General features: G+C 66.3%; 2 protein-coding genes across 4 annotated transcripts in view; both read left to right on the top strand.

Annotated features, from left to right (window-relative positions):
- Nucleotides 1-12,506, top strand: part of C1H1orf159 (chromosome 1 C1orf159 homolog) — a 31,646-nt gene extending 19,140 nt beyond the window's left edge. For 2 of the 3 annotated variants that reach the window (XM_050786554.1, XM_050786563.1), the window contains exons 2-10: nucleotides 593-705; nucleotides 1,140-1,233; nucleotides 2,279-2,354; nucleotides 6,633-6,728; nucleotides 7,025-7,090; nucleotides 9,251-9,385; nucleotides 10,615-10,640; nucleotides 10,738-10,768; nucleotides 11,000-12,104. In XM_050786554.1, the coding sequence (XP_050642511.1) occupies nucleotides 1,162-1,233; nucleotides 2,279-2,354; nucleotides 6,633-6,728; nucleotides 7,025-7,090; nucleotides 9,251-9,385; nucleotides 10,615-10,640; nucleotides 10,738-10,768; nucleotides 11,000-11,145 (648 nt within the window). In that variant the 5' untranslated portion in view covers nucleotides 593-705; nucleotides 1,140-1,161 and the 3' untranslated portion in view covers nucleotides 11,146-12,104. The other variant, XM_050786573.1, reaches the window with a different exon arrangement.
- Nucleotides 12,507-19,491: 6,985 nt separating this feature from the next.
- Nucleotides 19,492-21,355, top strand: RNF223 (ring finger protein 223). Its single transcript, XM_050786523.1, has one exon. The coding sequence runs from the start codon at nucleotides 19,508-19,510 to the stop codon at nucleotides 20,255-20,257; it is 750 nt and encodes a 249-aa protein (XP_050642480.1). The 5' UTR covers nucleotides 19,492-19,507; the 3' UTR covers nucleotides 20,258-21,355.
- Nucleotides 21,356-23,807: the final 2,452 nt, after the last annotated feature.

Raw genomic sequence — 23,807 nt, 5'->3', positions numbered from 1 at the left:
GTCTGTGTCCTCCAGGGCCTCAGTCTCCCTGCTGCTCACAGCCCTTGTCCAAGGACCCCTGGCCTAGGCCATCAAGAGGAGCTCCACAGGCCTGGCTTGGCCTCAGCCCCTCTCAGGGTAACTTGCCAGGGAGGCCCCTGAGCCAGTGCAGTGATACCACTTGAGGGTTTGTGCGCCTGGCAGGCGTCTCCTCCCTTTACTTAGGAAGGCAGGGCCATGGCGCCAGGTCCTGTGGCTGGCAAGTGCAGGAGAGAGGGGTTTGTGCGGGAGGACCGGTGCCCACTGCGTGCAGCCTGGGCCACTGAGTTCCGTGCTTGCTCCCTGAGCAAAGGCCAGGCCAAGGGCCTGTATCCCAGGCACTCTCACCCGCAGGAGGCCAGCAGGCCAGCTCGGGGGAAATGCTCGTGGAGACAGCCCTGCCAAGGCCCCCACAGCCCAGGGACGGCCCCTCCAGGACGCTCTGCTCGACAGCCAGGGACCAGCAAGGGTGTAGACAGAGGCCCAGACTGGACCCAGACCCCGCACTGTAGGCCACAGCCCACATGGGTTGCCCTCGAGTGACCACGGTCTCACCTGCTGCCTTCATCTGCAGGACTGGGCCGGGGTCTGCACGGCTCAGCTGAACCCATGAGCTCCCAGAGCTAACCCCTGACCACCAGGGCAGGCAAAGGGCTGATGTCGGTATCCCCCATCCTGGAGGGGCAGGTAAGGCCCCGCCTACACCTCGCCCCACCCGTGCCTCACTCTTTCGTCCCACCTCCATTTGGCCCCGCCCTCTCCATCATGGCCCTGGACCCCTGCCATGGCCCTGCCCCATCTCCATTTGACTCAGCCATCTGCCTCTGCCACAGCCCCACCCACTTCCATTTGGCCCCGCCCTCCTCACCACAGCCCCGCCCATCTCCATTTGGCCCCACCCTCCCTGCCTCAGCCCCAGCCCATCTCCACTTAGCCCCACCCTCCGTGCCACAGCCCCACCCACTTCCATTTGGCCCCGCCCTCCCCACCACAGCCCCGCTCATCTCCATTTGGCTCCGCCCTCCTTGCCTCGGCCCGCCCCGCCAACATCTCTATTTGGCCCCACCCCCGCTGCCCCGGCCCCACCCCATGTCTTTGGCTCTGCGCCCTCACTGTTGCAGGCCTTGCGCATCCGCTCCTGGCATGGCGCTGCGGCACCTCGCCTTCCTGGCTGGCCTTCTGGTGGGAGTTGCGAGCAAGTCCATGGAGAACATGGTAGGTGCCCCCGTCACGTGTCCACGCGGCCTAAGCCAGGGCCTCTGAGGAGGGCGGTGGGCCCTTCCCCTAGGGGTCTAACCCTTCAACCTTTAGGACACTGATGTCCGAGTCCCAGAGGTGCTGACCGGGGCCACTGCTGGGGTCAGAGGGGCCTGTGCCTCGCAGAGGGGAGCCCTGCACTGCCTGCTTGGTGAGCACCTGCTCAGGAATGGCTGGGTCTGGCGGGGCCCCCATGGTGAGGCATCGTGACCCGCACTGGGAGCAGCTCTGCCAGCGGTGACGGCACAGCCCGCCGCACATTGCTATCCGGGAGTGTAGCTGCAGCGGTTCCCGACTCCCAGTCGGAGTGGTGGGGGGTGGGGACCCCTTGCCAACCTGGCTGGGGCGTTTGAGGGACTGGACCTGGACCTCTCCCTGGCGGTGTGGATTCTCTCCCGTACTCCACCGTCACCCCTGGACGCCCTCACCGTTCACTGCATTCAGGTCACGAGCAACAGCACAGCTGTGATCAACACACAAGCTGAGGGCACCCTGAGCCCCCCAGGCCTGTCCAGCCTGCCCGTGGTTAAGGAACGGGCCCTCACACACACCGCAAATGCCAGCACCCAGTGCACCTGTGCAGCACCTGGGCACCCAGGCGTGAATTCGTCCCCTGAAATGCCAGCCAGGCCCAGGCACTTCCTCTGTGGGGTCAGGCTGGAAACCTGTGATGGAGGGGTGTCCAGAGAATTGCAGAGAATGTCGGTGGCACTGCCACGGCCTGCGGGTGCCACCTCGTGGGGGTGGTTTACTCTGTTCCAGGCCCAGCTTTTCCTTGGAGACCGCCCACCCAGGGTCCCACAGGGATGTGCACTGTGGCCATGAGTCCCCTCCTTGCTCCCAGGCCCACAGGGGACAGAGGGCCACCCGATGCTGACTCCAGAAGAGGCTGGAGCTGTGGATGTCGAGATGTGCTCACACGGCACCCCTCAGCCACTGCTGCTCTGGGTACGAGCCTGCCTGGCAGGTGCGTCCTGGAGTTTCACTTCTGTGTCCCCTCCAGGCCCAGCTGCCCGAGTGCTGTGTGGATGTGGTGGGCGTCAACGCCAGCTGCCCAGGCGCAAGCCTGTGTGGCCCAGGTAAGCGACTTTGTCCCAAACAGATTCCAGACCAGCCACTGAGCCACTGGCGTGTGTGCCGAGGTCCCTTCCCTCGGTGACAAGGACAGTGCTCATCTGCTCTGCGGGGCCAGGGGGAGTGGATGGGACGGTGAGGACTGCGGAGCTTGGGGAAGGACAGCTGAGCCTCCTTCCTGGCGGGCAGCCTTGAGCATTGGCCCAGTGAGGAGACTGGCCCGGCAGAGGGCTGGGAGCAGAAGCAGGAGCTGAGAACAGAAAAGTGCTGGGGGAAGGGTCTGGGGGAGCGGCCCATGAGCTCAGCCATTCTCATGGGGGCAGTGCTGGCTCTAGAGGCCTTTGGCAAAGCCCGAGACATTTTTGCCTGTCCGTGCTCGGGCAGAGGTGCTGCTGGCCCCTGTACGTGGAGTGGGATGCTGCCAGAGGATGCCTGTGTCAGTGCGCCACGGGCAGGCCCTGTTCATGGGAGGTTCTTGGAGGCTGCAGAAGGGACTACCTGGGGGCAGCTGGACGTCGGGAGGTCGAGGCTGGTGGGGGCAGCCACTGGGAGCAGCCAGGGGAGGGGAGGACAGAGTGAGAAGGTGCACGGGCCTCTCCTTGGCAGCCCTTGGGGTGGTCTCCAGTGGGGCCGTGGTGGACTTGGGGCTGAGATGTCCAGGCTGTCCCTCCAAGGGCCTTGGCACTCTCATCCTGGGGGTCCAGCCCTCCCATGATGGAAGAACCAGAGGGGCTGCTCCTGGGGACCCAGAGGCCTTGTGAGGAGGGCATGGCCAAGATGGAGGCTGAGGCAGCCAGTGAGGCTGGGCGTGGGGGTCCGAGGCTGGGCGTGGGGGTCTGAGGCTGGGTGTGGGAGTTGGGGAGGCTGCAGGAAGGCAGTGACATCTGAGGTGCAAGCGGGGTAGGAGGAGGAGGGGGGCACCGCTCTGAGGGAGAACAGAGAGACTGGGAGGAAACTGAGCACCTTGGGGCCCCTCATGCTCTGAGGCTGAAGCCCTGGTGGCCAGGTGGAAACCACCCCACTCACCCCCATGGCAGCAGGAGTGCGGGGGGCTGGCGTCTCCTGTGAGGGATCGTGCACCCCAGGCACTGCGTGGGTGCAGGCAACTATGCAGCAGTCACGGTGCCCATGGAGGGGCCGGGCCAGCGGGTCGTGAGGTCCAAGGGCCGAGGTGGCCCCATGTACGGGCGCAGGGTGGGAACCGTCAGGCGCGTGTGGAGAGGGGCCAGGCCTCGGTGTTGGATGCACTTCTCCCTGCGTACGGCCCCGCCATTGGCAGCTCATAGAGAAGTCCGGTCACGTGTCTGCTCGGGGAGGCAGTGGGTACTTCTGGGGACAGCGCAGAGCTGGTGTTGGGCTCCCTGCCGTGGACTCCATTCCTCAGGCTCCGGGGCAAGAGACTCTCAGGTCAGAGTGAGCCTCACTGAGGTCCGCCCGAGCCCTGTGCCAGGAGATGCCGGGAGACAGAGGCTGCCCCAGCGCTGGGAGAACGCGGCTCCGCCCCGGGAGGACTGAGTGGGTGGGCTTCCGTTCTCCCAAGAGGTGCATCCGCGGAGCGGCCCCTGTCACAACCGCGCGGGGCCACCGTGTCGCCACGGCCCGTCCGTATTCAGGTCAGTCCGTGAGGAAGGGTCGAGGCGTGTGGTCCACGCGTGGCCCACACCAGCATCAGCACTGTAGTCAGCATCCAGCGTGTGTCTGCTCAGCTCTGGGCTAAGTGTTGGAGATACTTAGAAAGTCGAGGGGTAAGAGTCAAGTCCTGTCCTTAAAGGCACCCTGGCCGGTGGGCAGAAATGAGGCTTCAGGGCAGCATCGGCCTGGGGTGGGAATGAGGCTTGGTTTTGCAGGATCCCCCAGGAGAGACCCCGGGGAGGGCGCCAGGGTGTGGAGGTGACAGACAGACCGCGGGTCAGGATCAGCTTGGGGCAGGAGGCTGTGCTGCTGGGGGTGGGCCCGTCCTGCCTGGGCCGCTAGAGGGAACACGGCATTCGAGGCAGCGGCTCCAGGCATTGCAGGTGGGGGTCCTGGGGAGGCCGTGGGGGGGTCCTGGGGAGGCTGTGGGGGGTCCTGGGGAGGTTGTGGGGGGTCCTGGGGAGGCCGTGGGGGGGTCCTGGGGAGGTTGTGGGGGGGTCCTGGGGGGAGGCCATGGGGGGGTCCTGGGGAGGCTGTGGGGGGGTCCTGGGGAGGTCGTGGGGGGAGTCCTGGGGGAGGCCGTGGGGGGGTCCTGGGAAGGTTGTGGGGGGGTCCTGGGGAGGCCGTGGGGGGTCCTGGGAAGGTTGTGGGGGGGTCCTGGGGAGGTTGTGGGGGGGTCCTGGTGGAGGCCATGTGGAGTCCTGGGGAGGCTGTGGGGGGGTCCTGGGGAGGCCGTGGGGGGGTCCTGGGAAGGTTGTGGGGGGGTCCTGGGGAGGTTGGGGGGGTCCTGGGGGAGGCCGTGGGGGGGTCCTGGGGAGGCCGTGGGGGGTCCTGGTGGAGGCCATGTGGAGTCCTGGGGAGGCCGTGGGGGGGTCCTGGGGAGGTTGTGGGGGGTCCTGGGGAGGTTGGGTGGGTCCTGGGGGAGGCCGTGGGGGGGTCCTGGGGAGGCCGTGGGGGGGTCCTGGTGGAGGCCATGTGGAGTCCTGGGGAGGCCGTGGGGGGTCCTGGGGAGGTTGTGGGGGGTCCTGGGGAGGCCGTGGGGGGGTCCTGGGGAGGTTGTGGGGGGGAGGGGGGGGGGGGAGGTTGTGGGGGGGGCTGTGGGGGGGTCCTGGGGAGGCCGTGGGGGAGTCCTGGGGGGGAGGTCCGAGGTTGGGGGGTCCTGGGGAGGTTGTGGGGGGGGTCCTGGGGAGGTTGTGGGGGGGGGGTCCTGGGGGAGGCCGTGGGGGGGTCCTGGGGGAGGTTGTGGGGGGTCCTGGGGAGGTTGGGGGGGGGTCCTGGGGGGGGCCGTGGGGGGGTCCTGGGGAGGCCGTGGGGGGGTCCTGGTGGGCCATGTGGAGTCCTGGGGAGGCCGTGGGGGGGTCCTGGGGAGGCCGTGGGGGGGTCCTGGGGAGGTTGTGGGGGGGTCCTGGTGGAGGCCGTGGGGGGGTCCTGGTGGAGGCCATGTGGAGTCCTGGGGAGGCTGTGGGGGGGTCCTGGGGAGGCCGTGGGGGGGTCCTGGGGAGGTTGTGGGGGGGTCCTGGTGGAGGCCATGTGGAGTCCTGGGGAGGCCGTGGGGGGGGGGTCCTGGGGAGGTTGTGTGGGGGTCCTGGTGGAGGCCATGTGGAGTCCTGGGGAGGCCGTGGGGGGAGTCCTGGGGGAGGCCGTGGGGGGGTCCTGGGGAGGCCATGGGGGGGTCCTGGGGAGGCCGTCGGGGGGTCCTGGGGGAGGCCATGGGGGGGTCCTGGGGGAGGCTGTGGGGGGTCCTGGGGAGGTTGTGGGGGGGTCCTGGGGGGAGGCCGTGGGGGGAGTCCTGGGGGAGGCCGTGGGGGGAGTCCTGGGGGAGGCTGTGGGGGGGTCCTGGGGAGGTTGTGGGGGGGGTCCTGGGGGAGGCCGTGGGGGGGTCCTGGGGAGGCTGTGGGGGGGTCCTGGGGAGGTTGTGGGGGGGTCCTGGTGGAGGCCATGTGGAGTCCTGGGGAGGCCATGGGGGGGTCCTGGGGAGGCCGTGGGGGGGTCCTGGGGAGGTTGTGGGGGGGGGTCCTGGTGGAGGCCATGTGGAGTCCTGGGGAGGCCGTGGGGGGGTCCTGGGGAGGTTGTGTGGGGGTCCTGGTGGAGGCCGTGTGGAGTCCTGGGGAGGCTGTGGGGGGAGTCCTGGGGGGGAGGCCGTGGGGGGTCCTGGGGGAGGCCGTGGGGGGGGGGGGGGAGGCCGTGGGGGGGTCCTGGGGGAGGCGGTGGGGGGGTCCTGGGGAGGCCGTGGGGGGTCCTGGGGGAGGCCGTGGGGGGTCCTGGGGAGGCCGTGGGGCAGGCGTTGCAGTGGGGGTTCTTGAAGAGTCTGTGGGGCGAGGGCTGGGTGGTGGAAGCTGGGCCCAGCCTCCAGTCCTGCAGAGCACAAGCCCCCGCCACAGGCCTGTTAATTCTGGATGCTGCCGCCTACCACTTTCTGGAGCGCGCAGTGTGGAGTGCTCAGGGCCAGGGTGCTCTGTGTGGAGCGCGCAGTGTGGAGTGCTCAGGGCCCTGCCACGCTCCCTGGGGGTGTCCTTGTCTACCGCCCGCCCACCCTCCAGAACATGTTCGTGTTAGTGTCCGGAGTGGAAGTTACCAGAGAATCATTCCCGAGAGACCGAGCTGGTGTGGATTTCGCGTTGGCTGACATGCCTGTTCTCTGCCCCACACAGGCTGCTACAGGCACTGGAACGCGGACGGGAGCGCCAGCTGTGTCCGCTGCGGGAACGGAACCCTCCCAGCCTACAATGGCTCCGAGTGTAGAAGCTGTAGGTCTTCCCGGCTGCCCCGGCTTCCTTCTCACAGCTCCAGCTGTGGGAGAAACTGTGGGAGTTGCTGTCTGTGTCCCCACCTTGCCCCAGAGCCACTGTCCACTGGGGGAACAGCCCCGGGACCCCCTCTTCTCAAGTCCTCTGGCCCATTCGGGACAGCTCTGTGGTGAGGGCTGCTCCACCCCCTCAGCCCCTTGCCTTCGTATTTCCGGCCTGAGATCCCCTCAGGGTGCTCGTGGGTGTCCCTGTGGGCTGCATGCTCACAGGCTTCCCACGGCTCTGCTCTCCTACAGTCGCTGGCCGGGGTGCGCCATTCCCCATGAACAGAAGCTCAGGGACCCCCGGGCGACCACATCCCGGTAAGTCTCAGCAGGCCGTGGCCACCTCTGCCGGTGTCCTGGGGACTGGGGCTGTCAGAGCCAGTGCAGACCCTGACCACTGACGCGGCCACAGCAGGCTCAGGGTCTGCAAAACAGGACCAGAGGAGAGTGCGGCAGCCCCTGCAACTTGGGGTCAGCTGAAGTGGGTGGGGATGTGGGAACGTCACCAGGGCTCCACCACATCTCCAAAGGGCCGTAGTTAGGGGAGGCTCTCACGGCCACACCGCACCCTCTCGGGGTCATGCGGCTCACAGCCACACCACACGCTCTCAGGTTCACACTCACGGCCCACACTGCACCCTCTCGGGGTCATGCGGCTCACAGCCACATGCTCTCAGGTTCACACTCACAGCTCACGGCCACACCGCACCCTCTCAGGTTCACACTCACAGCTCACGGCCACACCGCACCCTCTCAGGTTCACACTCATGACTCAGCCACACCGCACACTCAGGTTCACACTCACGGCCACACCACACGCTCTCAGGCTCACACTCACGGCTCACGGCCACACCACACGCTCTCAGGTTCACACTCACAGCTCATGGACACACCACATGCTCTCAGGTTCACACTCACGGCCACACCACATGCTCTCAGGCTCACACTCATGACTCACGGCCACACCACACACGCTCAGGTTCACGCTCACGGCTCATGGACACACCACATGCTCTCAGGCTCACACGGCCACACCACACACAGTCTCAGGGGCACGCTCACAGCTTGGTCCTGCCTCTGCCTCGCCCCAAACCCACCCCAGCCTGCGGTCACAGTCCCAGGAACCAGGAGGAGCAGGTGCTCTGAGGTCTCTGCTAACCATGCCTAGCAACTCTTCCAGGGTTTGTGGCCCCAGGAGACGCAGACACGCAGGCTGGACAGGAATAGCTGCCACACTGCCTGGGCCTGGGGCCACCAACACCTGATCCTCAGGAGGACACAGGGGCCGTCTCCCAGGTCTCTGAACCCACCTGAGATGTGGGTGTGGCTTGCAGACCCTCATCCTTCAGCAGAGAAGGACGTGCTGGACCTGGGGCCGGGGCTGAGGGCTGTGTTCTGAGACGGCAAAACCCTCATGTCTTTAGAGCATGGACCCGGGCCCTGAGCTGGCCTGGGCCCATCGCTGGCCTGAGCGGCGTGCTTTAGAGTAGGGTTGGCCTAGATGGGCTCCTGGCCTCCTGTGGCTCTGTGCTGGGGTCGGAAGGAGCAAGGCCCCCAAGCATGGCAAACGCGCCTGTGTCTCCGGGTTGGGAAGTCCCCCCCTGGCATCTCAGAGCACACCCAGCAGCCATCGCCAACTTTCCTGAGCCCCGGGCCAGCAGCCCCGGCCTGTCCTGGCCCAGGCAGGTGGAGGTGAGTGGGGAGGTCCTGGCCCAGGCAGGTGGAGGTGAGTGGGGAGCAGGAGCACCTGCTGCCAGCTTGAGCCTCTGCCCTGTGTGGGGGCCCCAGGGCCTGTGCTGACTCCCGAGGAAGGAACAAGGCTGAGAATCCCCTGGTCCCCCGGCTTTCGGGGGCAACTGGAATCGGAGAGGCGTTTCTGCAGAGCCTGGCCAGGGCCAGATCCTGTAACGCTCCCAACATCCGAGCTCCTGCGAGAAGCTGAGGCCGGGGCAGGTGGTCACTTTCCCAGACCCTGCAGCCAGATGTCCAGGCATGGCTGAGCCTGCAGGGATGACCCAAGGCCAAGTGCAGAGCCCTTGGCACCCACAGCCGGTCCGTGAGACTCAGGCGTGTTCAGGGAGCAGCGAGTCTGCCGTGTGCTGGTGGCTCTGGGGGCCAGGTGAGGAGGCAAGAAGCCATGGCCGGGCGCGGTGGCTCACGCCTGTAATCCCAGCACTTTGGGAGGCCGAGGTGGGCGGATCACAAGGTCAGGAGATCGAGACCACGGTGAAACCCCGTCTCTACTAAAAATACAAAAAAAATGAGCCGGGCGCAGTGGCGGGCACCTGTAGTCCCAGCTACTCGGGAGGCTGGGGCAGGAGAATGGCGTGAACCCAGGAGGCGGAGCTTGCAGTGAGCCAGGATCGCGCCACTGCACTCCAGCTTGGGCGACAGAGCAAGACTCCGTCTCAAAAAAAAAATAAAAACAGAAGCCAGGGCCGCCGTCCTTCCTGCCCGCTCAGCGGTGTCTGTCTGCAGGGGCTCCGCGCGTGGCTGCCTCCCTCTTCCTGGGCACCTTCTTCATCAGCTCTGGACTCATCCTCTCTGTAGCTGGGTTCTTCTACCTCAAGCGCTCCAGTAAACTCCCCAGGGTCTTCTACAGAAGAAGCAAAGGTATCTCCTGGACCAGCGCGTGCCCCACAGGAGGCCACAGGCAGGCGGGACCCAGCTGTGGGGATGGGGTGCCCCAGGGTCTGCCACGTGGCTTTTGGGTCCCGTGAGAAGAGCCGTCACTTCCTGGAAACGGGTGTGTGTGGATTTGATGGTCGAAGCACCAAGGGGCCTTCCTCGGGCCCAGAGCCTCCGCTGGAACCCTCTTCCGGCCGAGGCAGCTCCCGGGGCCCTCAGGGCATGACGAGGGGTGAGTGGAGCAGGGCCAGGTGGCTCTCGGCAGCTTGGACTTGCCGGGACTCCTCTGGCAGCCACGGCCCCTCCCTCCCCTCTCCTGGGGTCAGGGCCGGCCAGGCTGGTGCAGGGCCCACACCGCAGCCTACACCATGCTGTACCCATGGTCACCCCAGGCCTGGGCACTGACCCCTCCCACCGAGAGACCTTGTGGTGCCTGTGGTGGCTTCAGGTGGGGGCGAGTTCTGAGCAGGGTCCATGGTGCCCTCATTGTCCAGGCCGGCCCTCGCGGGGTCCCTGTCAGGCAGATGGTCCAGCCGGCAGATCGGACCCCGAGGTGAGCACTTGGCCAGACTGTCATAGCCGAGCTGGGGCCTCCTCCCAGGTCTCTGGGCAGCCCCACCTGGCTGCTGTGAGACCCCGTCCACCCCTCTCAACCTCTCTTGGGGTCCCAGGGCTCAGCCTCCAGTCAGGAGCCCGCTGCCAGGGGCTGCTGCATAGCCAGGCACCGAGAGGCCCCGGCCTGCTCAGCATCTCTGCCTGTGGGCATCCTCGGAGCAGGGCAGGGCTCAGGGCTTGGTCAGCCCTGGTGGCCACGGGACAAGGAGAAGCCAGGTTGACCACGATGCCACGGCACCACCACCGTGGGGGCACCATGGAGGCAGAAGCCCATGGCCCTGGGGCTCCTCCTGGGAGGGTGGGAGGGCAGCCCTTCCCCTGGGACCCTGGAGCCTAGGGAAGCGCTTCTCATGAGGGTGACTCGTCCCCTCTGCTGAGGCGGGAAGGTGGGTCTGGGGAGAGGGGACTCGCCTGGGGTGCTAGGGAGGCCCCCGCACCCCTCAGTTCCCTGGAGGAATGTGGCACCGCAGGGAGAGGTGGGGTGAGACCAGCCTGACCCCACAGCCCCGGGGGCCTCTGCTGCTCCGCGGACTCCGCACTGGGCTGATGCTGAGACAGCTCCTCGGCTCCAGGATGACTGTCCGCTTTCTTCCCCACAGCCCCAGCCCTGCAGCCTGGCGAAGCCGTAAGTAACCCGTGTCATCTGGGCTGAGCGTCCCCGGCCGCGTGTGTCTGTGCCGGGCCATCCCAAGTCCTCACTCTGCCTTTCTCTCCTTTTCAAGGCTGCAATGATCCCCCCGCCACAGTCCTCAGGTAACAGCAGCATCTTCCCATGGGGTTTCCCATCTCTAGGCCAGACCCAGGGTGCTCATGGGTGTGTCCCCAAACAAACGGGTTTGCCTGGCTCTGGATCTCGGCCGCCCCTGCCCAGGTCCCCAGAGAGACCCACGAGGCTGGGCCAGGGCCGGATTTGGCTGGCACCCCCTGCTCCGGATCTCAGCCAGATCTGGCCAACACACCCTGTCCGCCCCCTTTGATCCCCAGGACTTCCATGCCCTTTCCTGTTCCTGAGACGTGGGGTCTGCAGGAAAGGAGGACCCACCACAGGGCAGACCCCCAATGCCTGCCCCTCCTTCAAGTCCAGCTCCGCCCAAGGACGGACGCAGCCGGCCTCCGCCAGGCCCTCCTGAGCAGCCGTCGCTTCAGTGGCGCTGGGTCAGGTGGACCCAAGGGTCAGCCTGGTTAGGACCCGTTTTATAGGCGGGGCCACAGACACAGAGGCTGAGTGACTGGCCCCCAGCCACAAGCTCTAAGGCCATGAGCAGGGCTCCCCCAGCCTCCGTCCCCTGTGCAGGGGTCTCTCATGGGGGCAGGTGACAGTGCCTTAGGGGACAGACAGTTCTCCATCAAGGCTGGACCTGCCCCGTCCCTAAAGCAGCTGTGTCCGCAAGGGCCCAGCAGACCACAGGGTGCCCAAGTGCCCCGGGCCTGCCAGCTTCAACAGCAGACCTTTAATCTGACTGTCCTAGAGTTCAGAGTCCAAAACCAAGGGGCAGGCGAGGCCACATGCTTCCCGAGGCTCCGGGGAGGACCCTGCCTGCCTCCCCAGCCCCTGCCGGCTCAGGCATCTGGCTGCGTTGCCCGTCTGCCCCCTGGTCCCACGGTGTCTCCCCCGCCTCTGCATCTTCTCTCTCCGCCTCCCTCTCAGGTGGGCACTGGCCATTGATTCAGGGCCTGCCCCAGGAACCCTGGGCGATCACGCCTGAGACCCTGACGTTAACCCCTTGCAAAGCCCCTTCTAAATAGGGTCACATTTGAGGTCTCGGGGCTGGGGCCTGCTTGTCGCCCCAAGGTACATGGTGCTCTGTGACCCACATCTTTGTCTTCAGGGACAGCCTGGCCCTCGTCCCGGCCCCAGGGCCCAGGGTGTGAACGAGAGGATGCAGCGGCGCAGGAGGAAGCCAGCCCTTTCCCGAGCCGGAGCTCTGAGGGCACCTTCGGGGCAGGGGGCATCTGGGTTCCCATCTGGTCAGCGTAAACAGCCCCGGGCGCCTGTGCCATGCCCGCTCCCGAGAGCCTCCGGTAGGGGCTGAGGCCTGCACTGTCCCTGCTGTCCAGGTCCCACTCTGACCCTGCCTGTCTCTGACCCATTTCAGTACGGAAGCCGCGCTACGTCAGGCGGGAGCGGCCCCTGGACAGGGCCATGGACCCCGCTGCCTTCTCCTCGGCGGAGGCCCGTATCAGCAACGTCTGACCTGGAGGCCGAGACCACACCATGTGCTTGGCAGCAGGGACCTGGAGGCTGACCCCTTGGCGGGAGCCCGGCACAAAGGGTTGGCATCGCCCAGCGCCTGGGACAGGCCTGGGCACAGCCCTGGCTCTGAGTCCCTCTGTCTCCCAGCGACAGACACCGAGGGGTCCCGGGCCGCCTGAGGCTCCTTCCCACCACAGCCGTCGGCTTTATGGGACCAGGAGCAGGCATCCGTGAGACCTCAGAGCATCAGATCGAGGCCCTGGGGGGTCTGGGCCCCCCAGGAAACATGATGAGGCCCCAGCACCTGCAGCCGAGATGCAGGCCTGGCTCAGGCAGCCAAAGCTGGTGTGATCTACGGGGCAGGCACCGCTCTGCCTAGAAAAGCCAGGGGCTCTGCTGCGATGCCCTCCGGAGCCCACGATGGGCAGGACTCCTCCAGCACCACCGCACCAAGACCCCTGAGAACAGTGAGGCCTGTCCTCGTGCCATTGCAGCCGATGCCGGGCCAGTGGGGAGGACGCAGCCTGGGAACCAGCTGCCTGAGACTGGGGCGCCTCTGGGCCGTCCTCCCGTGTGGCAGAGACCCCAAGCACACGGCCACCCATTTCCGGGGATGCAGGATGCTTTCTGTATCGAAGCAGAAATTCATGTGCGGGAAAGTCCTCCAGAGCTCTGCAGCCCCGCTCGGACCCCCTGGGCCCCCAGGCCTGGACCCCGTGCCTGGACCCCCTGCCTGGGCCCCGGGCCCGGCTGATCCCTGCCCACGCGGGGCAGCCCACATCTAACCCCCACAAGTCACCGCCTCGCTGGACCTGCCAGGCGGCCCTGGCGCTGTCTGAGTCCCGGGGTCCCTCCAGGGTTCCTGGGAGAAAGGCGCGTTTGTGGCCGCCCCCTGCACGCCAGGCTCGGGCTCCACTGTGGTCTCAGATGCACTGTCTGCTTTAGCATCGGGCCCTCATCTGAGGGGCGGCCTGGCCTTCGGGGCCCCACGCTCCTCTGTGAAGTCCCCTGTGGGTGTCCCCATGGTCCCCGGGACCTGGGCCAGCGGGAACGTGGGGGCGCTGGTGCTGATATAAAGTCAGCGTTCCGAGCTGCCCTCTCCCGTAGCATCCTCTGTTCTCTAAGTGCAGGTCGGGGAGCAAAGCCCCCGCCAGGCTGGCCCACGCACTCACCACCGTGTGCTGGGGGCCAGGAGGCGGGACGGGGGTGGAGGAGAGTTGAGCCCCCACCTGCTGCCTGGTTGGGGCCCTGAGAGCTACGAGCACAGGGTGCCCCCACCCCCCGCAACCGCACATTTTCTGCCACAGGCCTATTCCCTGAATACAACCTGTGCAGGTGGGACCTGCGGCCCCCGACCCCCCAGCTCGGACCTGAGGTGGGACAGAGTGCGGACGTGCGTTTCCATGGGCCGGCCGGGCTGCATGGGGCTGTGGACACGGGCCCGGGAGGGCTGCCGGGGGCCATTAGGGGCAACAGTGGGGGCGTGTTTGCTGACGGTGGTGGGCCTGGCCAGAGAGGGCTGAGCTGGGGCAGGACAGGCCTTGAGGGGCAGAGGGCCTGGGCATCAGGACGCCAGAGCGCTGCCCCTGCTCGTAACTGTGCCCCCCACCCAGGCAGAAACGTCCCCTGCCTGGAGGGCTGTGTCTTTAGACACCTGCCTCCCTGTCCCTGAAACCCCCAGCCTGAGGTTTGCAGCCAGGGAGCGCCTGGGGGAGCATCGGCTCTGCCCTGGGCCCTGGCCCAGGAAGTGTCCTGGGGCTGGGGGGGTCACCTGGTCCTAGGGAGAAAGGGAGAGACTGGACAGCCCAAGGCTACTCTGAGCCCAGCACCGGCAGCCTCACCTGACGGAGAGCGGGGTGAAGGGAAGGATCCAGACTGAGAGGAGTGGGGTGGAGGGAAGGAGACAGGGACGGAGGTGGGGATGGAGGGAAGGAGCCGGACTGAGAGCGGGGTGGAGGGAAGGAGCCGGATGGAGAGCGAGGTGAAGGGAAGGAGCGGGACCTAGGGGAGTGGGGTGGAGGGAAGGAGACAGGGATGGAGGTGGGGATGGAGGGAAGGAGCCAGATGGAGGGAAGGAGCCGGGACCGAGGTGAGGGAGAGCGGGACCTAGGGGAGGGGTGGAGGGAAGGAGCGGGACCGATGGAGGTGGGAGTGGAAGGTGGATGGGGAAGGAGCCGGACCGAGAGCGGGGTGGAGGGAAGGAGCGGGACCGAGAGGAGTGGGGTGGAGGGAAGGAGCCGGACCGAGGACCGAGAGCGGGGTAGAGGGAAGGAGCCAGACTGAGAGGAGCGGGGTGGAGGGAAGGAGTCCACGCCCCGCTGGAAACTCCACTCCTGCATTTGCACCAGGCTGGGCGTCTGGTTTGGAGGATAAAATCAGAAACGGGCACGGACAGCAGGTTCAGCCAGGTAGGCTCTGGAGGCCGGGCCAGACACAGGCACCGTCCCAGCCCACCCTCTGAGTAGCCCCCCAGGTCCCATCTCTCAATTCTGGGTCCCCTTCCTCTCTCCCACCCAGTGGCCCAAACCAAAACCCCAGGGTCCTCCTGCCACCTCCGTATATCCCCCTCAGCTGGCTCCCCGCGTCCCCCACCTGCGCACTTGTGATTGGCCCCTGGTGGGCAGCACGCGGTCAGCCAGGACCTGTGGCAGCGAGGGACGCACCCTCCTCACTAGGTATGGGAGGGACTTACTGGCTGGGCCTAGGGTTGGCCCAGCACGTCCCAGAGCCCTACTCCCCAACACCAGCCTCCCCTCTGCACATCTGGGCCCCTAGGAAAGAAGTCCAGCCCCAGAACCAACAGAGCTGCTGCATTTGAGCCAATGGCCCAGCATGGGGCGGGGTGGGGCGAGGCTGGGGGGGCCCCAGAGCAGCCCAGGCCCGGAAGGCCCCTCCCGCCGGCCACACCGAGTCCCAAGGCCTGGCAGTGCCGGGTCTGACCTGTAATCCAGGGGCCTGGAGGGGAAGGAGTACCTGAGAGGGCGTGAGGAGACCGAAAGTGAAGGAGGTGAGGGGTCGGGCGCTCACGCCAGCATGCAGGCCTCAAGCATGCGCACGTGTGATCACACACACGCCCACAGGCTCACCCAGCTGCCTGCCCACTGGCTGCGATGGAGGGGACCAGGCGGGCCCACCCCATGCCCTGGACACGGCCAGCCAAGCTGCTCCGCTGCCATCCCGAGCCCCCCGAGAGCCCAGCACCCCGACCCCGGCCTGGTCTGAGCTGGGAGAGGTGGAGCTGCTGGCTCCTCTCCTACACGGGGAGGCCTGGCCTGGCCCCGAGACCACACATTCCTCCGGCCTTCCCTCACCTTCGCCGCCAGCACGAGTGTCAGCCGGGAGCCCAGAGTGACCTCAGTGCCCAGATATTCCCAGGAGCTGTCGGGAGGACGTTCCCAGAGCTGCAGGGGCCTGGGCGCTTCCTGGAGGCGGCATGTGACCCGAGTCACGGCCCTCAGGAAGCAGGAGCCTCCAGTGAGCGCTTTCCGGGCTGGGCCTCGCAGTGGCTCCCCACACGGAGTCCCCATAGCCTCTGCCACCCTGGACCCCTCACAGAGCTCCCATCCCTCCCCAACTCTGAGCATCCACCCCTCCCTCTCTGAACCCCCAGCCCTCGCCCCACTCTCCGAGCATTCACCCCTCCCTGTCTGAGCTCCGACCCCCTGCTGAGCCCTCCAGCCCCCCACTGAGAGTCCTCATGGAACTGGCAGGGGTCCTGCCCTTCCTGAGCCCAAGCCCCATCATCCTCCTCCTCCACGGGGCATTGCCCGGCCTCTGCAGACTTGATTCCCACTTCCCAGCATCCCTTGGGCTCCAGGATGCTTACGGCAGCACTAGGGGAGCCTCTGGGTCCTCACTGAGGGGTCAGCGGGCACCTGCGGGGGAGTTGCCTGAGGGCAGCCTGTGGGGTGGCCTGGCCAGCTCTCCCACTAGGGTGGGCCCCTCACTCCCAGCCCCACCCAGTGTGACACCCCCCAGGCTGGTGTGTGCGGTCCCAGCTCAGGTCCAGACCAGGCCTCACGGCGGGGATGGGGCTGTGGCACCCAGGTCAGACCTGCCCTTGCATGAGGTCCACTGGGCTGGGGGAGAGACGCCTCAGTGAGGTGGGGAGCCAGCAGCTGGACAGCCTGGGGGTGCAGCTCTATACCAGGCCCTCGGGCAAGCAGCAGAGTGTGCAGGGGGGTGGGGGCAGCCCATGCCACTGGCTGCTCCTCTGGGCCTCTCACACCCTCCATCCCAGCCCCCCGGCTCTCATCAGCTCCAGCCCTGGTCTTTGCACAGACCAGTTATGTAGTCTGCTGGGGCATGTGGACACGGCACGTGTGTGAGAGCGTGTGAACACAGCATGTGTGTGAATGTGTGGACATGGCATGTGTGAGCATCTGGACATGGCATGTGAGAGCGTGTGGACATGGCACGTGTGAGAGCATGTGAACATGGCATGTGCGAGAGCGTGTGGACACAGCATGTGTGTGAATGTGTGGACACAGCATGTGTGGACACAGCATGTGTGAGCATCTGAACATGGCGTGTGAATGTGGACAGCACATGTGTGAGAACGTGTGGACACAGCATGTGAGCATCTGGACATGGCACAAGTGTGAGCGTGTGGACACGGCACGTGTGTGACAGCATGTGGATATGGCGTGGTGAGTGGACATGGCACGTATGTGAGAGCGTGTGGACATGGCACGTGTGATAGCATGTGGACGTGTGTGTGAGAGCATGTGGACACAGCATGTGTGAGGGTCTGGACATGGCACGTGTGAGAGCATGTGGACATGGCATGTGTGTCTGTACATGGCATGTGTGTGAGAGAGTGTGGACACGGCAACTGTGAGAGCGTGTAAACGCATGAGAGCATGTGGACACGGCACGTGTGGGAGCGTGTGGACATGGCATATGTGAGCGTCGACATGGCATGTGTGTGAGAACGTGTGGACATGGCACGTGCGGGAGTGTGTGGACACAGCACGTGTGAGAGCGTGTGGACATGGCATGTGTGATTGGACACAGCGTGAGATCATGTGGACACGGCACATGTGTGAGCATGTGGACACGGGATGAGTTGTGTGGCCACGAGGGGCATGTGTGTGACAGCGTGTGGACACACAGCCCATGTGTGAGAACAGCTACGTTTGTGTGTGGATGAGGCAGGTGAGCACATGGGTGGGTATGGGCAGGGAAGTGGCAGGAATGGGCTGTGAGGTGAGGCAGCCAGGAGCAAAGGGCAGGGGCAGGCTGGGCATAGGTTGTGGGGGGCTCAGGGGAGGGCTCTGCTGGGAGCCCACCCAGGAGCTCGGGGGCCACAGGGACCTGGAACCTGGCGGAGCAGCTTCCAGCGGTTGCTCCAGCCTCCTGGGGCTATAGGGAGACAGGGCTTGGTCCAAGCACACACCCCAACCCAGACCCGCCCAGACAGCAGCGAATGTGCTGACCCCCACCTGGCTCCGACCCTCACCCCACTCCCTGCCCTCCAGCTGCCTGGCCTGCCAAGGAGAGGATGAAGCCAGCCAATCCCTGAGGCTTGCGGCCACACCCTGGGCCAGCACGACCCACAGGGTATAAATAGACCTGCTTGGGAGCCCACACCCGGCAACTCACACCTGCCTCAGACCAGAGCTCTGCGCGGGCGAGGGCGCACACATTCCGTGTCCCCACCTGTCTTGGACGGAGCAGAAGCCACACCTGCCAGACCAGTGCCACCGGGACAGCTACTGGTGATTGGCCCCGGGAGGGATACCTGCCAGGTGAAGCACAGGCCGGGCTGGGCCCGGAGACAAGGAAGCAAACTCTGCCAGGGCAGGGCAGCCCAGGGCCTTGGAGCCCAGCCGTGGCCAGTGAGGAGGACCATGCCCAGGACCCGCTGACCCCCGACCACCAGGTAAGGCCAGCTCAGCCTGTGTTCACCCCTCACCTGCACAGGCTCAGGGTGGGGCACCATCGTGGAGGGGTGGGGCCTGGTGCCAAGGAACCGGTTCTGTGGGGTGCACAGGCCACAGAGCACAGTCCCCAGGTCCCAGTGCCTGGGGCACTCACGGCCTCACCGTGATGGTGCGTGACTCAGGCGGTCACAGTGGCCTGTGTCATCCTGCCAGCCTGTCTGGGACTCACTGGCAAGTCATGGGCGGGCCAGGGCAGTGCCAGGAGTCACTTCTGGGGCATCCTCCTGGGCCCCAAGGAGACGCACAGCCAGGCCCTTGAGGCTCACTCTCACCCTTGCCCACTTCCCTCCAGCTGGGACCCCTGCAGGGGATCCTGGGTGCAGGGGAGGGGCGGGAGGTGGAGCAGGGTCCCAGGTCAGCTGAGATGCCCACCTGAGCCACGCCCAGGGGCAGAGCAGCGTCCCCCAGTGTCCGTCCCCCAGGGCCCCTGCCATGAAGTGGGAGTGGGTCAGGGAAAAGAAACACCCACTCAGTGGGCGGCTGAGGGTGCCTTGACCATCACCTGACCATCAGGCAGTGGGCCCAGAGGGAATGGCTGGGCTTATCCAAGTCCCAGTCCTCAGCCGTGCACATCAGACCCTCAGCAGCCAGACAAGCTGGCCCTGCAGGCCCCAGGTTGTGCCTGACACTCACCTTCCTTGGGCACTGATCCCCGTCCCTGTCGTCCCGAAGCCCCCCGCGGCTCAGCCCGGTCCCCAGACCCAGAGACCCCCACATGCCACCCTCACATAGCTGCCTGCAAATCGGGCCTGCACCGCCCAAGCCAGGCACCCATCCTGGGATCCGAATTCAAACTCACTTCACTTGACTTGGAGCCCCTGGCCTGCCTGAGAGCCATATCCTCCAGGGTCCAGGGCCTGCTGGCTCCCTTGGGGTGGCCCTGGCTGAGTCACCCATGCTCTGGGCAGCCTTTTCCACACTGTGAGTCCCCTGACGTGGGCCCAGCCTTGCAGAGCCCTGACATAAACAGTGACCACTGTGGCTATCGTCATCCTCACCATTATTTCTGCCCAGGCAGAATATTGTCGGCCAGCCAGGTGAGGCAGGGCCGACAGGAGGTGTCTGCCGAGCAGTCGGCGAGACCCCCGTGCACACGGCCTGCATTCCTGGAGCCGGCCTGGGGTCTTGTGGGAGGCTCACCCGGTGCAGCCGTGTGATGGGGCGGAGAGGGCAGGATTGCACTTGGGGCAGAATGACCTCCGGGGCACCGGAGGAACTTTCTGGAGTGGCGCATGGGGAACAGAGCCCTTCCCTGGGATCTCCGGGCAAGAGAGGGGAGGGGGAGGTAAAAGACCACCAGAAAGGGGCGGCCTGTGGTTGCTCAGCACGGTCCCTGTCCCACAGCTCCGAGACATGTCGTCCGGCCAGCAGGTGTGGCACACGGCCATGCCCCCCCATCGCCGGAGCAGCTCCACAGCCTCGATGCCCAGGTCCCCCAGCTCGGCTGGCAGCCCCAGGTCCCCTGGCACCCCTGGCTCGGAGAAGGTGGCCTCCCCCCTGGAGTGCTCCATCTGCTTCTCAGGCTATGACAACATCTTCAAGACGCCCAAGGAGCTCTCCTGCACCCACGTCTTCTGCCTGGAGTGCCTGGCCCGGCTGGCGGCTGCTCAGCCTGTGGGCCGCCCCGGCGGTGAGGCTGTACCTTGCCCCTTCTGCAGGCAGCCCACGACCGTGCCGCCTGCCGGAGCTCCCGCACTGCGCACCAGCCGCCAGTTGCAGGCCCGGATGCCAGCGCATTTGCGGCGCGAGGAGCCCGTGTGGCTGGAGGGCACCAAGCTGTGCTGCCAACCACTGCCCACCACACCTGGCCACAAGCCCAGCTTTGTATGTGTGGACGTGGGTTTGAGCAAGCCTGCCGAGCCGCCCGCACCCGCCCAGGACCCTGCCCCCCGCCGGGGCCGCCTGGCCCGCTGCTGGATGCGCTGCAGGGACTGGAGGCGCATGGCACTGGTCTCTGCCCTGCTGCTGGTGCTCTTCTGCGTGGCACTCTGGCCGGTGCAGTGCGCGATCAAGACTGGGAACCTGCGCTGCCTGCCGCTGCCCCCCCGGCCCCCAGCCACCACCACAGCCGCCTCCCCCCGCGGGCCTCTGACTGACAACTAGGGCCACCAGCCTTTGCACAGGTCAGCCGCCCTCACCCAGCTCCACGGGTGGGTCCCCCACTGGGGGGCTCAAGGGCGCAGCAGCCACTGGAAGTCGATCCCCGAGGATGCAAAAGGAGCCTGGCGTCTCCGAAGACTCCTTCTGGGCCCCACCAAGACCAGGCTCCATTTAGCTTGTCCACCCCTCACTCTCCAGGCTGGGTCCTGACGGGGTGGACAAGAGGGTCCCCAAAGCCTCCGGGAACCACAGGTTCACCGGGCGCGGTGGCTCATGCCTGTCATCTCAGCACTTTGGGAGGCTGAGGCGGGAGGATCACTTGAGGTCGGGAGTTCAACACCAGCCTGGCCAACATGGTGAAACCCTGTCTCTACTAAAAATACAAAAATTAGCTGGGCGTTGTGGCAGGCGTCTCTTAGCTACTCAGGAGGCTAAGGCAGGAAAATTGCTTGAACCCAGGAGGTGGAGGTTGTAGTGAGCCAAGATTGCACCACTGCATCCAGCCTGGGTGAAACAGCGGACCCTATCTCAAATTGAAAAAAACAAAAACAAAAATAAAAAACCAGGCTCCTACAGGAAGCGCCCAGGAGAGAAGCTGGTCAGCGCTCCTGCCACCCACACACAGTGTGACTTGCCTGCCAGGGAAGCCCCTTGCCAAGAAGGAAGGGGCCTTGCCATGCTTCGACTCATGCCGACATGTCCCCCTCAGGGCTGGCCCCACCGTTGGGTGGGGATGCCAGTCTTGCCCTCTGACTGTGGGGAGAGAGTGGAGGCAGGGCAGCCCCCCAGTGCAAGGTAACCGCAGAAACCTCCAGCTGCCCTTGTACATTTTAAAATAAATTATTTGTATCCATCTTTGGTAAGAGGGCCTCACCTTGGGTGCGCCTGCTGCAGCCTCAACCCAGATGATACCCTGACAGGATTAGACTCCCGGCAGACACTGGGACAGGTGGGCCCAAGGTTTCAGGGGGTCCAACTCCCAGCCCCTCTGGCTACGGACAGGCTGGGAGTTTCTGGAGTTGACTGGAGACTCACCGGTGTGAGGCTCCCCGGGGACGCTTGGGGCCTGACCAGGGGGAGGGCGTCAGCTTGGCTCAGAGCCCAGTGGCTGACAAAGGGGGCCTTTCTCTTCCCCCATCCCCCACTGTGGCCATACTAGGCCACACCTCCAGGATTTCATGCCCATGGCCCTGCCAGCGTCCCTGACTGGAGAGCCACAGAACCCATGACCCCTGTGGGAACCGAGAAGCAAAGGTAACAGCCGGCAGTCTGCAGATCCACAGACCCTCCGGCAACTCCCGGGCCAGCCTGGCTGGGGAAGAGGCAGAGTGCAGCTTTGTGAGGCCTCGGCAGGAGGCCTGCCAACCCCAGCCCTACCCCGTCTGTCATCAGCCCCAGGAATCCTGCACCACCAGGCAGGCACGGCCAGGAGGGCCCAGGCCAGTTCCAGCTCACGCAGGCCTCCTCGGCCTTCTCATCCCTGACCCCAGAGCCCAGGTACTTCCTGCTCCAACCAGCTGGGCTTCTGATCCAGGATGGGGAGGGCTCAGGAAGGCCCCACAGAAGCTGACTCCGGCTGTGGGCACCACACCCACCCTTGCCCCAGGTCCCAACAAAGACACAGAAGGGAGAACACAGCACTTCACAGGAAGGCCGCAAAGCCGGAGATGTGGGGAGTGCAGCCACGGGTCACAGCGACATCACTCTGTGTCACACACACGGTCATGCCCACGCAGGCCCACACCCTTGTCATCGGCAGGGCCAGGCGCGTGACGCTGCACGGGTGGCCACATGAATATGTCACACCCACCTCACTCCACAAACATCCACCTTGTGACTGATGGGGCCACATCCCAGACCACGGGAGCAGGCAGGGCCGGCAGACGGGAGCTGCGGTGAGGGCAGCCTGGTGTCCTGGCCGCTCAGACCCGCACTGAGTGGCTGAGCTGGTGGCGCACACGGGTTCACACGTGGTCACGGGTGGGCTTCGCTGCCTGCCGCTCCCTCTGCCGCCCCTGGGCCTCCCTGAGCTGGGGACAGCTTGTGGCTCCGTCCCGGATACAGTGCCGGCCCGCGGCTCCGGCCCCACGCGGGCTCCTCAAACACCCGTGGCTCTGCAGGTTCGCGTCCAGGGCTGCGGGGTCCTGCGCGCGGAGCAGCGGCTCAGCCCGGCGCCCCGCACGTCCCAGTCCCTCCCGGAGGACCCCGGCCCGGCCCCGGCTCTCCACTCACACTGCGGGCGCCCGGGGAGACGCGGGCCGGGGGCTGCAACCCGATTCGCGGGGGGCGGTGCCCACTTTTTGGTTCTCGCGCTCCTGGGGCGGCTCGAGCTGTGGGGAGGGGCCGCCGGTCACCATGGCGACGCCCGCGAGGCCCCGCCCCGCAAGGCCCCGCCCCCGCCTGCTCGCGCAGGCGCAGTCGCCCGCCCTGGATGTGTCGCTGCAGCGCCAGGTGCACGAGCTTGTCCTGAGCCTCCCTCTGCACCATCCCCGAGCGCTGCCGCCGAACCAGCTGGATAGGGACGTCGATCTCGCGGTCCAGCCCCGGGAACACGCGCGCTTAGGGAGGGGCTACGGATGAGGGGCGGGGCTTGCCGGGCAGGGTGGAGGCACCCAGGGAGGAGGAGCTCACCTGCCTGCGGATGACGTCTGCCAGGATGTCAATCACGATGATGGTGCCGGTGCGTCCGATGCCCGCGCTGAGGACAAACCAGGCGGCCTTCGATGGGAGTGGGGGGCGGGGGCGCCCCGCGCCACCCGATGGCTCCGCCCGCATCGTCCCGCGTGGCCCCGCCCCGCCGCACCTGAAGGGCACCCCCACGGGCCCGGCCCCCCGCTCGCTGCTCTGGGCCGGTTTACCTCGTCCCGGAAGCCGAGGACGCCGTAGTCCGGCCAGCCGAAGTACTGGAAGTGCCGCGCCCTGTGCGGTGGCTCCTCCGGGCGGAGCAGGCGTTGAGTGCGACCCCCCGGGGGGAGGGGCGGGGGGAGGACGAGGCTGAGGCACAGCTGGGTTTGCCGGGAGTGCCCAGGTGGAGGGACTGCGGGGGCCACGGCGAGCAGGAGGAGGGAGGAAACGGGGAGGGGCGCCGAGATGGCCCCAGGTGGCTCAGGTGCCTGGGGAAGGCAAGAGGAAGCTGGGGCAGGGGAAGCAGGCTGTGAAGACAGTGATTCTATAAGGAAAAACCAAATGCGAGGGCTCCATGGCGGCCTGGGGGATCCCCTCACACACACTGGCGGGGGCTGGGGGGAGCAGGAGGGAATCTGCCTGGGACAGAAATGGGCGCCGCTGGTATGCAACGGAGACCAAAGCTGCAGTTTTGAGAGGTGTGTGGGGGGAGTGGCCACCAGCCTCGGGCTGAGAATGTGGCCACCTCAGTGACCCCTGCCCAGGCTTGAACTGCACCTCCTGGGTTGAGGGGTGTGGAAGTCCCCAAAGGCGGTGGGGTTGGATGCAGGCAGGTGTGGGGGTCTCCCAGTGCAGGTCCATGGTAGGCACGCTCCCCTGCTGCCAGGCTCACCTGGCCCGGCCGCCACACCTGCAGCTCCTGCACGCA

This window comes from Macaca thibetana, chromosome 1 (genome assembly GCF_024542745.1).
Source record: "Macaca thibetana thibetana isolate TM-01 chromosome 1, ASM2454274v1, whole genome shotgun sequence".
Taxonomy (NCBI): domain Eukaryota; kingdom Metazoa; phylum Chordata; class Mammalia; order Primates; family Cercopithecidae; genus Macaca; species Macaca thibetana.
This window is presented reverse-complemented; position numbering and strand designations above follow the sequence as displayed.